The sequence below is a fragment of the Natrix helvetica genome, assembly GCF_964273705.1.
Source record: "Natrix helvetica genome assembly, chromosome: Z".
In the NCBI taxonomy this organism is placed as follows: domain Eukaryota; kingdom Metazoa; phylum Chordata; class Lepidosauria; order Squamata; family Natricidae; genus Natrix; species Natrix helvetica.
This window is the reverse complement of record NC_138554.1, coordinates 17,537,236-17,551,449: the sequence shown is the minus strand read 5'-3', so window position 1 is coordinate 17,551,449 and position 14,214 is coordinate 17,537,236. Positions and strand designations below refer to the sequence as shown.

The following is a 14,214-nucleotide window of genomic DNA, read 5'->3' as shown; positions in this document are numbered from 1 at the left end:
ATTATATATCCCTCCTTGTCCCATCTTCTGCTTTAGTAAAATTGCATAAAGTTTTTCTTGATCCTTTGTTCTGGGATCCTGGCATTTTGCTGGCTGGGACCCCTTTTGCTGAAGCGCTTCAATAAAACGAAACAAAACCTGCACATCGTGTCTGGTGTTCTTCATCGGTTTCAGCACCAGGCTCAGACGCTAATTGGGGACAACATGGTGCAGTGGTTAGAATGCAGTATTGCAGGCCGACTCTGCCCACACCCAGGAGTTCGATTCCAACCAGTTGACTCAGCCTTCCATCCTTCTAAGGTTGGTAAGATGAGGACCCAGATCATTGGGGGCAATATCCTCACTCTGCAAATCACTTAGAGTGGGCTGTAGAGCACTATGAAGTGATATATAGTAAGAGTCCGAGTGCTAATGTTATTGGTATTAGTATGGAAGGGAAGATAATGTTTCTTCTGCTTCTAGCTCACCACTTGCTTAAAAAATGGGGCATTAAAAATTGGGTAAGCATTTACAAAATTAAAGACAGGTCAGTGATTGCAAAGTTCAGCAACCTATTAAAGGACAGGGCACAGAAAAGGGAGTAAAGGGAAGCAGGATGATAAGAGGAAGTAAAGACTCTTAAGTTCTTCCAAGTAGGTTCCAACCTGGCTCAACCTCATTCAGCACTCCATTAACTTTTTCAGAGGCAGAGATATAAAAGGGATGCAGGTAAAACAGGAACTAGCAGGACAGGTTTGATCTAGGAAGTGAAGTGTACAATCTTTTTCCTTCCCCTTTGATAACATCTGTTCTGTTTTAAACTAAAGATGTGACCTTTTTTTGGTTGATTCTTGATTCAGAATTTCCTTCTACGGGACTTTACCTATGTTAATGATGGCTAACCTTTTTGTCATCATGTGCCAAAAGTGAGACTCCCCATGTTTCCACCCCCCTCCCTTGCATGTGCCCCCCCCCCGTGCATGCACAGTAGAGACTCGAAGACCAGTTGGCTGTTGGGAGGTGCGTATGTTTGCATAGTGGAGCTGGGCTGGGGTGCCCACAGAGAGGGGTTTGCCATCACAGACCTATGTCAACTTTTTGTAAATATTGTGGTTAGGTATTCAGCTCTGTCTTTCAACAATTTGTAAGTTGGAAAAGCAGGTTGGTGCTTCAGTTTTAGTCGTGATGGCCATATTGATGGGTTTTTTTTAACCATTGCTACTACAGTGGCTAAGATGCTGAGCTTGTCGATCAGAAAGGTCGGGAGTTTGGCGGTTCGAATCCATAGCACTGCATAACAGAGTGAGCTCGGGTTACTTGCCCCAGCTTCTGCCAACCTAGCCGTTCGAAAGAATATAAAAATGTAAGTAGAAAAATAAGGACTACCTTTGTTGGGAAGGTAACAGCGTTCTGTGCACTTTCGGCATTTAGTCAAGCTGGCTACATGACTCCAGAGACATCTTCGGACAGCACTGGCTCTTTGGCTTTGAAACGGAGATGAGCACTACCCCTTAGAGTCAGGGACGACTAGCACAGGTGAGGGGAAGCTTTACCTTTATAATTTACTATTTGGTAGAAACCAAAGCCCTAGACTCCTTTACAGAATTCTACTCACTCACTGATTTAGGTATGTGGACAATACTTGGGTCAATATCTAAAACAGAGGAATTAGAAGCATTTACCAAACATACCAACTCTGCGGACAGATACATCAAATTCACACAAGAAGATGTTAAGGAAAATAGTCTAGCCTTCCTGGGCCATGCAGTATACATTAAGGAAAACAGAAGCCTTAACATTGGACGTTACAGAAATCCTATACACCGAGAGCAATATGGACATTTTGATTCTCACCACCCACTGGAGCACAAAAAGGGAGTCATCATAACTGTTAGGGTGTAACCAACAAGTTGGGTAGACAATATATTGCACAAGGCATGTTATGTATCTTTAAGAGAGGAGCTCTGCTAATTAGTAGATTACAGCATTTAAATTGCAGCTGATGTTGTTGCTCTCTCTCTCTCTCTCTCTCTCTTGATTGATGTATGATAACTGCTGTCTAACTGTTACTACTGTTGCTACTACTTACTGTGTGTAAGTTATTTGCTACTTGTATCCAAGTTATCTTGGTAGTATTGGACTGTTTTTTCTGTGTATGACTTTTTGGCTGTGTTTATGGATTTTGCTATATTCTTCAAAAAGTAAAGTTTATTTTGTTACTTTACTATCCATTATTCAGTGTGGTTGCTTTATCTATCGCACGCTGCGTATACTTTACAGGGTTGCTCTGTTATAACCTCGACCTGGGGTTCATTGCTAGTGCTTAATCGCACCAGTACCTAACAATAACCTACACCACCTTGCTGAAGGGCTGCCTATCAGCAAAGATGGGAAAGAAAAGGAACTAAAGCACACCAAGGAAGCCCTCAGAATGTGTGGCTATCCCAAGTGGGCCTTCATCAAATCTCCCCCCCCCCCAAAAAAAAGACCCAACAGGAGTTCTCCCATAACAGACACTGAAAAGAACAATAACTGAAGCAACATTATCATTCCATATGTTGCAGGAATATCAGAAAAGCTCAGGAGGCTCTTCAGCCAATTCAACATGCATTTACACTTCAAACCCAAGGATAAACTAAGGCAGATGCTTCTCCCACCCCTAGATAAAACACCCAGAAACAAAGTGAGCAACATAGTATATGCCAGTGATGGCTAACATTTTTGTCGCCACGTCCACACCCATAATGCAACACATACACAACCGTGCACCCCTCCCCTCTATGCCTGCATGCACAACCCCCCTGTGCTCCCCCAGACCCCCTGCATATGTGCCCATGACCCCCCCTCGCGCCCCATTTTGGACCGGGTAGGCCTCCCTGCAGCTTCTTGGGAGCAAAAACAGCTACAAGTGGGGATGCACCACATTCCCTAGCACTTTGGGCTAGTAGGCCTCTGTGCAGCCTCCTGGGAGCAAAAATGGGCCTTGGAGGGGGGCACAGTGAATCCCCTGTGCTTCCCCTGCCCCACGCATGCTCATTCAACCCCCCCACCCCCACCCCACACATGTGAGTGCTCTGTCACATGCGTCCCTCCCCCATGCATATGCGGCAGAGACTCAAAAACCAACTGGCCAGTGGGAGGTGTGTACTCATGCGCAGTGCAGCTGAGCTTGGTGACAGCTTGCATGCCCGCAGAGAGGGCTCTGCATGCTACTTGTAGCATGGGTTCCATAGGTTCTCCATCCCAGTTATATGCAGTACAATGCAGTGAGCCATATTCAAATCCGTACATTAGGGAAAGAAAGCAACCACTTCATAAACGCGTGGCACAACATAGGAGAACAAACCCATCAGGCAAGATTCAGCTGTCTGTCTGCATTTAAAAAACAATGGCCACTCTTCTGAAGACAGCAAAGTCCATATTTTGGACAGAGAAGACTGCTGGTTTGAAAGAAGGGTCAAAGAGGCCATCTATGTCAAAATTGATCAGCCGTCTCTCAACAGAGGAGAAGGAATGCAACATCATCATCTGTATCTCCAATCTACAACACAGTCCTTTCAACAGTTCCAGGTGGCCTTAACGGCCTACTAAAAGAATGCAAAGGACCAGCTGGCTGCAAGGAGTATAAATCCTTCGATTCCCCACCATCCAGTCAGAGCTGAAGAAGCTTCTTGGTGGATGAGAAGCAAAACATCTTCGAAGAAAAACCAGAAAGTCGAGTTGCCTCTTGATAAACCACTTTTTGGGACATTGTTACTATTGGCTACCCTTGGGAGCCAATTTGTGTTTTCTCCTCTCTCTCTTTCATTCATTCCTTTTATATCTTTCTACTGTAAACTGGGATGAAACCAGAGGTGGATTGCTCCTGTTTCAGTCCAGATCTGGCGAACCGGTAGTAGCAACGCACAAGTGTCGCACAAGCTCGCCCAAATGGTAGTAAAAGAATTGGCAAGCCACCACTGGATGAATTTGTGGTGGATTTGTGGCAGCCAAACAACAGCTTCCATTCCACCAGTGGTGGGTTTCTGCCGGTTCGCACTGGCTCAGGAGAACCTGATGGTGAAAGTTACAGATCCGGTGAGAGGAGGTTCAACTGGTGGACCCGGAAGTCCCCAAAGTGCGATAGCTTTCTACTAGATTCCCCTGTGTCCTGCCTCCTCCGATCTCCCAAGGTTCTTTCCCCAGCGTGCGATAGTTTTCTACTGGATTCCCCTCTGTCCTGCCTCCTCCCATCTCCCTAATTTCAGCCCTTAATATTTTTGGGAGGTTTTCCCCTCTCTTCCCCCCCCCCCCTTCATAGGAGTCCCCAAAACTTTTGTCACGTGGCTTGGGGATGATGGTGGTCATGTGACTGAGTCTGCATGAGTGATGTCAAGTTGGCCATATCTGCCCGGTCACATGACTGCCAAGCCACGCCCACAAAATAGGCCACACCCACAGAATAGGTTCTAAAAAAAAATGAAACCCACCACTGCATTCCACCTATCCCACCAAATGTTGCCATGCCATGTTCTTGAATGACAAAAAATATACACAGAACTATAAATGTGCTATAGAGAGTTTATTTGTATTGTATTGCCACAGAGAAAAATCAGGAGAACAGGGTAATGGTAAAATTGTCTATTCTAACAGGAAATGTGGATAGGAAGAGAGAAGATCTGCTATGTCATTCTTGATTATTCAAAGGCAGTAAAATCGACAGGGTGTCGATCAAATTTCCAAGTATTTCATAGTTGGTACTGGTCACGTCACAGTTGCTGTCGTCCAGAGGGCTCTACTGCTGATACTTACAGATGTAAGCGTTAACACTGCCACAGTCCCTATCATTCCACATTTTAAAATCTGTAATGCAAAAGATAGGACAGAAATTGCTTCTTAATTCCTTCAACTGTGACCTAGAAAATATTGTCAGTCTTTAAATTTCATGAAAAAAAACTGCATTGACCCTAAGATAATTTCCTAGGAAGAGCAAAAAGAATGTTGATTTCCAGAAAATAAATGGAGAACTGGAGACAATTATTGATATCCCCCCTAAAAAAATTGAATTGTCATTGTAAAAGTAAAAGTACCCCTTCTTGTGGCAGAAAGAGATACAGGAATCAGGACAAAGGGAAGAGGAAGGGGAGGGGAGGAGAGGAGAAGAGAGGAAAGGAAAGGAATTCATATAAATCTTTTTTTTTCCTGATCTCACAATTCCAAAACCACTTTTTTATTTAGAAGTGAGAGATGTAGTCCCCGATCTTAATTGCCCCTGATTATTGAACTAGCTGAAGAAATTTCCTGAGGTAAAAATAGAATATGGAATACAGATACACGAATGAATGCCTAAATAAATGAAAGTAAGTGAGGAGCTGACTTGACCCAAAACATTTACGCAAGGGCAGGAAAGGTCCCACTAAGATCTTGCACAGTGAAAATTACAAACAAAAAGCCATTTAACTAATAATTGCCCTGCCCTTTCATTACACTTCGGACCTGCTCTGAGGAATAATAGTCCTGCCTATCAGGGGTGAGTTCTGGCTGCTGCTACTGCCAGTTCTCTCAGGGACACGCATGCGCAATACTAAAAAAAATTGCTTCTGCACATGGGCAGAACCAAAAAACAAGATGGTAGCGCCAACAGCGCCGCCGATAGAAGCAGTTCACTACTTGGCTGAACTGGTCCAAACCGATAGGAATCCTCCTCTGGTGCCTATCATACTTTTACTAACAAGAGGGCCAGTTTTGAGCATTTAGTAGAACATATCATGTTATTTTAAAATATTTAGGCCAGTTTTCTCCATCTCACTGGTTTCCAGATCTGTTGAACCTCCATTGGTGGTGAAAAGTTTACTCTGATGCATCTAGTGGGTACCAGTTTTGGAAAGGCTGAATTGTATCTGGAGAAGAGTTATCCAGCTTTCTCCTCATGGAATGCTTACCATTTCCCCTAAACGCTATTAGAGAAAAAACAGACTACGTTATATCTGGAGAACAGTTATTCCGCTTTTTCCTCATGGATAGCTAACCATTACTCTTAAAGGCTATTATAAGAGAGAAGGAGGGAGGGACATCTTTAGCTTTGAATTATTCCTCTGACTTATGAGATGAGTCCACGCTGTTTTAAAAAAAAACTTTAATTTTTCTGATTGGCTCTGACTTGAAAGCGTGGCTCATCAGAGGAGGGGAGGGGAGGAATGGAGAGAGGAGAAGGAGGGAATGGGCAGAGGGAGGGGAGGAGAGAGGAAACAGTTGGGGAACAGTGGGACAGTTATGTAGCTTTGCCCTCATGGAAAGCTAGCCATTTCTCCTAAACGCTTTTATTTTAAAAAAGGAGATATTGAGAGTGAGGATATCTTTAGTTTTGAATTATGGAAAACTCCATGAAACATATGGTTTCCATTCCTCTGGCTTATAGGATAACTCCAAGTTAAACAAACCAACCCTTGTTTACCTGAAGACCCTGGCCTGAGTACATGGTTCATCAGGGACCACCAGGTAAGACGCGTTGACTTACTTGTCGAATGTAACAGCTCCACACAATATTCATTCCCATTAGTGTGGTCTGGCTGGGTTGACGCCCAGGCTTTGTAATTGAAGGTGGATTCATCAGCCCATCTCCATCGCCCTTTCTGTTGATGAAGGACAGACCAGGGTCACATGTTAAGAAGGTAAGTAACCACCTGGGGTGATAAACTACACAGATTAGCCAAAAGAGTCGAGTGATGGGCAGTTCTTAGATACTAGCTATGATGAACAAGTTCAAGCAATCTTCCCAGCAGTAAAGTGACAAATGTGTAGCCCACACCCATTAAGATAAAAAATAACAAGGCATCATATCATGACCAATTCATGGCAGTGAATGTGGTGCAAATTCATTTATGTTGCATCTGACATTCAGCTCTATGAAATTTTAGTGTGCAGAGCTGAACTTTGTTAAATATTTTGGGCTACATTCTTCCCCCACCATTCATATTTACCTTAAAAGTAGAAGTGGAAGGCCGCTTGCAATGAACTTTTGTTATTATACCTTCAGGATGAGATGGTCTTTCCTTCAAAAAAAGGGTGCGTGAAATACCTAGCACTGTTATTTAGTCATAATTTAGACTATTCTTGGTATCATTGCAATCAGTGCAGGATGTAGATTAGTGAGGACCTAAGCTAAAGAAAGCTCAGAGGGGCAATTTTTAGAGATATGTGGCAGAAATGTATCTGAAATCTAAAATGTAGCTACACAGGACTGTGAGACAACACAACACACACACACACATTTGTGTGTGTGTTTGTGTGTGCTTTGTGTTGTCCCATAGTTAATATCTATGAACACATAGACTTTAATAGTAAGTAATGGTAAGTGAAAAATGCAAATTATTTTCAAAAGAAGGTGTAGGCTGATTATATATTTTTCATTTGTCTGGCTGGATCACTCTCACAGATTATAACAGTATACTTTGCAAATAGATACCATATAAATAAGAAAAAAGTATGGATAAGAGAAAAAAGGAAAAATAAATAAATAAATCTCTTCATCTCATATCTCATCATATATCTATGAGGAAACAATAAAGCTTCATAATTAGAGTAGAGCAGAGCAGAAGAGAGCAGAACAGAACAGATAGAAACAACCGAGTTAGAATATATAGAATAGATTAGATAGATGATAGATAGATAGATAGATAGATAGATAGATAGATAGATAGATAGATAGATAGATGATAGATAGATAGATTGATAGATAGATGATAGGTAGGTAGGTAGGTAGGTAGGTAGGTAGGTAGGTAGGTAGATAGATAGATGATAGATAGATAGATAGATAGATAGATAGATAGATAGATAGATAGATAGATAGATAGATAGATAGTTAGATAGTTAGATGATAGAGATGATAGATAGATAGATAGATAGATAGATAGATAGATAGATAGATAGATAGATAGATAGATGATAGATAGATGATAGATAGATAGATAGATAGATAGATAGATAGATGATAGATAGATAGATAGATAGATAGATAGATAGATGATAGATAGATAGATAGATAGATAGATAGATAGATAGATAGATAGATAGATGATAGAATAGATAGATAGATAGATAGATAGATAGATAGATAGATAGATGATAGAGATAGATAGATAGATAGATAGATAGATAGATAGATAGATAGATAGATAGATAGATAGATAGATAGATAGATAGAGATGATAGAGATAGATGGTAGATAGATAGATAGATAGATAGATAGATAGATAGATAGATAGATAGATAGATAGATGATATAGATATAGATAGAGATAGATATACATATACATATACATATACATATACATATACATATACATACATACACATACCAATGAAATGAAACATGTCAGACTCACCTGGGAGATATCACGGAGCCCTATCCAGACATTGCTAGCTGAATCCTGTTTGTCTTTGGCATATACAGACACTAGTGCAGCTTCTTGGCTGCTGAGAATAGAGGCGAGATGACATCCAGGGCCATAGCTCTGGCACTCCATCTAGGAACAAATAAAGGACAAGAAGATGGCTCATGCGTGAAATTGTCTCAGAATTTAAACATCCCAATTTGTATAATATTGGTTTCTCAACAATCCTTTCACTGCATCTGGACTGGAGAAAAAATGATCCTTACCTCAGCATCATCCCAACTTAGCTTTTGTTCAAAATATCCATAGCAGTTTCCCTGTTTCTTCAACCAGTCATTGGGGCATTTTGCAGCCTTTGCTGCAAGGAGACAAAAGGAGAAGCATATTCATTTCATTAAACCAGGGGTGTCCAAACTTGGGAACTTAAAGTCCACAAGTCTTAAAGTTCCCAAGTTTGGACACCCCTGCATTAGACCATCTCAGCAATACAGTTTCAGGATCCTGGTCTATATAGGACACAAAAAAACCATCTGAAGATGGAGCTTACTTATCTAAATTGTTTAATTTGCTATATTTTCCATATTGTGATTAAATTTGGATCCTCACCTCCCCAAAAAGGATTGGTGATCAAGATTCCAAGGCAATAGAGACCGATGTAGAAAGAGAACCCCATCTTCTGGTTGCCTTTTAGGAGAAAAAAGAAGTAGATGTAATGGAAGAATTAATAAAGTAGCCTTCAAATTAGCTTGCTGAGAAAAAAAAGCATATTTTGGAGTTCCATCGTTTAATTCTGAATCGAGTCTACCTCCAAACTTCGTTGTTGCGGTGCCTAGCATACCGTACAACCCAAGGAAAACATTATTGCTACTTTTTATTTTTATTTGATTTATTTAATTTGTCAATCATTTACAAGATAATAGGTATAAGATTAAACATGAGTATGAATGAAATGGGTACGAATGTGGGTTGGACAGCATCACCACCAGATGGATTCGTAACTGGCTGACCAACCGCACTCAACGTGTAGTCCTCAATGGAACTGCATCTACATGGAGGGAAGTATACAGTGGAGTACCCCAAGGCTCTGTTTTAGGCCCAGTATTCTTCAACATCTTCATCAATGATTTGGATGAAGGAATAAATGGGAAACGCATCAAATTTGCAGATGACACCAAGCTGGCAGGAATAGCCAACACTCCAGAAGATAGGCAAGATACAGAAGGATCCTGACAAAATTGAAAATTGGGCACTATCTAATAAAATGAAATTCAATGATGAAAAGAGTAAGGTTCTACATTTAGGCAACAAAAACGGAATGCACAGGTACAGTATAGGTGGTACCATGCTCAACAGTAGTAACTGTGAGAGGGATCTTGGAGTCCTAGTGGACAACCATTTAAATATGAGCCAGCAGTGTGCAGCAGCTGCCAAAAAAGCCAACACAGTTTTAGGCTGCATCAACAGAGGGATAGAATCAAGATCACGTGAAGTGTTAATACCACTTTATAATGCCTTGGTAAGGCCACACTTGAAATACTGCATTCAGTTCTGGTCGCCACGATGTAAAAAAGATGTGGGGACTCTAGAAAGAGTGCAGAGAAGAGCAACAAAGATGATTAGGGGACTGGAGACTAAAACATATGAAGAACGGTTGCAGGAACTGGGTATGTCTAGCTTAAGAGAAAGAAGGACTAGGGGAGACATGATAGCAGTGTTCCAATATCTCAGGGGTTGCCACAAAGAAGAGGGAGTCAAACTATTCTCCAAGGCACTTGAGGGTAGAACAAGAAGCAATGGGTGGAAACTAATCAAGGAGAGAAGCAACTTAGAACTGAGGAGAAATTTCCTGACAGTTAGAACAATTAATCAGTGGAACAGCTTGCCTCCAGAAGTTGTGAATGCCCCAACACTGGAAGTCTTTAAGAAGATGTTGGATAGCCATCTGTCTGAAACGGTATAGGATTTCCTGCCTAGGCAGAGGGTTGGACTAGAAGGCCTCCAAGGTCCCTTCCAACTCTACTATTGTATTGTATTGTATTGTATTGTATTGTATTGAATAAATGGGGACAGTAGGACAGGGACGGTAGGCACAATGGTGTGCTTATGCATACCCCTTACAGACTCTTAAGAATGGGGTGAGGTCAATAGTAGACAGTTTAAGGTTAAAGTTTTAGGAGTTTTACTTCAAAACATTCTCTCCTTATAGCAATGCCAGATCACTGCACAGACAGCAGAACATATTGAAACAGAAGGATGTTTTTCTGCAGCTTAGATAAATCCCTGAGCATAACTTAAGTAATATTAACAGAACAAAATAACAGAGTTGGAAGGGACCTTGGAGGTCTTCCAATCCAACCCCCTGCTCTGGCAAGAAACTGTATACCTTTCCAGACAAACAGTTAAAAGTTCCAGTGTTGGGGCATTCACAACTTCTGGAGGCAAGTTGTTCCACTGATTAATTGTTCTAACTGTCAGGAATTTTTCCTTAGTTCTAAGTTGCTTCTCTCCTTGATTAGTTTCCACCCATTGCTTCTTGTTCTACCCTCAGATGTTTTTGAGAAAAGTTTGACTCCCTTGTCTTTGTGGCAGCCCTTGAGATATGTTCCCATATCTCATCAATACTTACCAAGGATGCTTCGGCCTCTCACTTTGCAAAGTTGTTCAACTGGGAACGTTGTGTTGGTGGACTGGTGGACTCTCACTTTCTGAGCAACCATTAAATAGTCTCTAGATTACCAGGATTTCCTGGTCCACTCTCTTCTTTTTCCCATAACTGAGAGAAAAGCAAGTGAAGCCTAGTTTGAAAGATAATTGGCTAATATTTAGGTGAAGAAAGGAGTTATCCAAACACTATGACTTATTAATCATTTGTCACATTTACTTGTTTACTTTATTCTATTGGTTTAAGTTTCATGGTTCAGCTTATATTACATCAAATATTAACACGCTTGAAGAACATGGTTTATTGCAGAAGCACCAATCCTTCCATCAGATTTGCCCTGAGAAAAACACACTTTGCTTTCATTTTTTTGTGTGATAGACTCCCCAAGTTATGTCTACTAGAGCAAATAAAATCACAATCACAAAGCTCCTGGATCACCAAATTAACAAATTTTGTAAGAAGCTGTGGCCTTCCTGTCTCTTGCGTAACAGGAGAACAACTCAAAAACAGAGCTGTCCAAAGAATTAAGGATACAGAAGCAGAAAATTATATATCCTTAGTAAGGTGGGTAGCCTGAAGCGGCTGAGCAAATACAAACATACTTTTCAAGTAGATGCCTGATGGACCCAGAAAGGTTCCGGATGGAGCTTGGGACTTTTCCTGAATCCCTTGTTCACAATTCGACCGAAGCCCTAGTGGAAGCCTGGGATATGGCAGCCACTGGGGCCTTGGATCGCGTTGTGCCTTTGCGGCCTCTGACCCGGTATCGATCCCGGGTGGCTCCCTGGTTTACCGAGGAGCTCCAGGAGATGAAACGCCAGAAAAGACACCTAGAGAGTGGCTGGAGGGCCAGCCGGTCCAAATCTGATTGAACACTAGTAAGAATCCATATTAAATCCTACTTAGTGGCGATAAAAGCGGCAAAACAGCAACATTTTTCCGCTCTTATCGCGTCCGCAGATAACTGCCCAGCCGCCCTGTTTAGGGTGACCCGCTCCTTACTTAACCAAGGAACTGGGGAAGACCCCTTGCAGGGTAGGGCTGAAGAGTTTGTCAGTATCTGCAGGATAAAATCGCTCAGATCCGGACAGGCTTAGACTCTGACTGGGTAGATTCGGGCGAGCCGACGGGGATGAATCTTGTGGAGACAATCTGGGATGAGTTTGACCCTGTGACCCCCGAAGGCATGGACAGGATTAAGGGGAGACTCAGTGCTGCCACTTGGGTGCTGGGCCCGTGTCCCTCTTGGTTAGTTTTGGCTTCCCGGGAGGTGACACGAGGCTGGCTCCAGGCGATTACCAACGCTTCATTGAGAGAGGGGTTCTTTCCCACCACCTTGAAGGAGGTGGTGGTGAGGCCCCTCCTCAAGAAGCCTTCCCTGGACCCAGCTTCTTTAGCCAACTATCGTCCGGTCTCCAACCTTCGCTTTGTAGCAAAGGTTGTCGAGAGTGTGGTAGCACGTCAGCTTCCCCGTACCTAGATGAAGCTGTCTACCTGGATCCGTTTCAGTCGGGTTTCAGGCCCGGGTACAGCACGGAGACGGCATTGGTCGCGTTGGTCGATGATCTCTGGCGGGCCCGAGACAGGGGCTGCTCCTCTGTCCTGGTCCTATTAGACCTCTTGGTGGCTTTCGATACCATCGACCATGGTATCCTACTGCGGCGACTCGGGGGGTTGGGAGTGGGGGGCACCGTTTTACGGTGGTTCTCCTCCTACATGTCGGATCGGTCGCAGTTCGTGTTGACTGGAGGGCAGGGATCGACCCCCAGGCGCATCACTTGTGGGGTGCCCCAGGGGTCAGTTCTCTCACCCCTCCTGTTCAACATATATATGAAACTGCTGGGCGAGATCATCCATGGTTTTGGGGTACAGTATCATCAATATGCTGATTTTCAACTAGCCGGCCTGGCTCAATTATAGTTCCATCTTTATCCTCCTGGCAATCTTTTAAATCTGTAATTTTATATTGGGGTATTTTAACTGTAATTTTATTATGACTATTGCTATGTATTGTACTATGCGATTTTGACACCTCCTCCGTGAAATGTTTTAATTGTATAATATGTGTTTTTATTTATTGTACGCTGCCCCGAGTCCCTTTGTGGAGAGGGAGCGGCTAACAAATCTAATAAATTCAAATTCAATTCAAATTGATGATACCCAACTTTTCATCTCTACCCCAAACCACCCAAACGATGCCCTCAACGTGATGTCCTGATGCCTGGAGGCTGTGCGGATCTGGATGGGGAGGAACAGACTCAAGCTCAATCCCTCCAAGACTGAGTGGCTGTGGTTTCCGTCATCCCAATTTGTGCATCTTGTTCCATCTTTGATGATAGGGGGAGAAATTTTAGCCCCCTCAGAGAGGGCCCACAATCTGTGAGTCCTCCTGGATACGCGGCTTAGTTTAGAAGAACACCTGACGGCCGTGACCAGGGGGGCTTTTTACCAGGTTCGCCTGGTACGTCAGTTGCGCCCCTTCCTGGATCGGGATGCTCTGTGCACAGTCACTCATGCCCTCGTCCTTTCTCGCCTGGACTACTGCAACGCTCTCTACATGGGATTGCCCTTGAAGAGCACCTGGAGGCTTCAGCTGGTCCAGAATGTGGCCGCACAGGTTATCATGGGTACTCCCATGTTACACCCCTTTTAGGCAGCCTGCACTGGTTGCCGGTTGTTTTCCGGGTGCGATTCAAGGTATTAATTATGACCTTCAAAGCGCTTCATGGCTTAGGCCCAGGGTACCTGCGTGACCACCCACTGCCACCAGTAGCCTCCCACCGTCCAGTACGATCCCACAGAGTTGGCCTTCTTAGGGTGCGGTCAGCCAGACAATGTCGGCTGGTGACCCCCAAGGGGAGAGCCTTCTCTGTGGGAGTGCCTTCCCTCTGGAATGAGCTGCCCCCAGAGCTTCGCATAATCCCTGACCTCCGGTCCTTCCGACGCGCCCTAAAAAGTTGGCTTTTCCAGCAAACCAGCCTGACCTGTTAATTTTATCTAATTTTTTAAATGTTATTGTCAATTAATTGGTTTGTTTTTTTTTGGATATTTATCTAATTTCCTTTTAACTTTTGTGATATGTGTTTTTTAATGTTGTATGCCGCCCTGAGTCTTTGGGAGAAGGGCGGCATATAAATCCAATAAAACAAACAAACAGGGTACCATTCCGGTACGGTGCTACGGAGGGCACTCCTTACCCGT

General features: G+C 43.0%; 1 protein-coding gene across 1 annotated transcript; it reads right to left on the bottom strand.

Moving 5' to 3' along the window:
* Nucleotides 1–4,538: 4,538 nt before the first annotated feature.
* LOC309382133 (C-type lectin LmsL-like) lies at nt 4,539–11,072 on the bottom strand. Its single transcript, XM_081933641.1, has 6 exons — nt 10,978–11,072; nt 8,958–9,035; nt 8,618–8,709; nt 8,343–8,483; nt 6,476–6,590; nt 4,539–4,821 (listed from the first exon to the last, which is right to left on the bottom strand). The coding sequence occupies exons 1-6, from the start codon at nt 11,066–11,068 to the stop codon at nt 4,754–4,756; spliced, it is 585 nt and encodes a 194-aa protein (XP_081789767.1). The 5' UTR covers nt 11,069–11,072; the 3' UTR covers nt 4,539–4,753.
* Nucleotides 11,073–14,214: the final 3,142 nt, after the last annotated feature.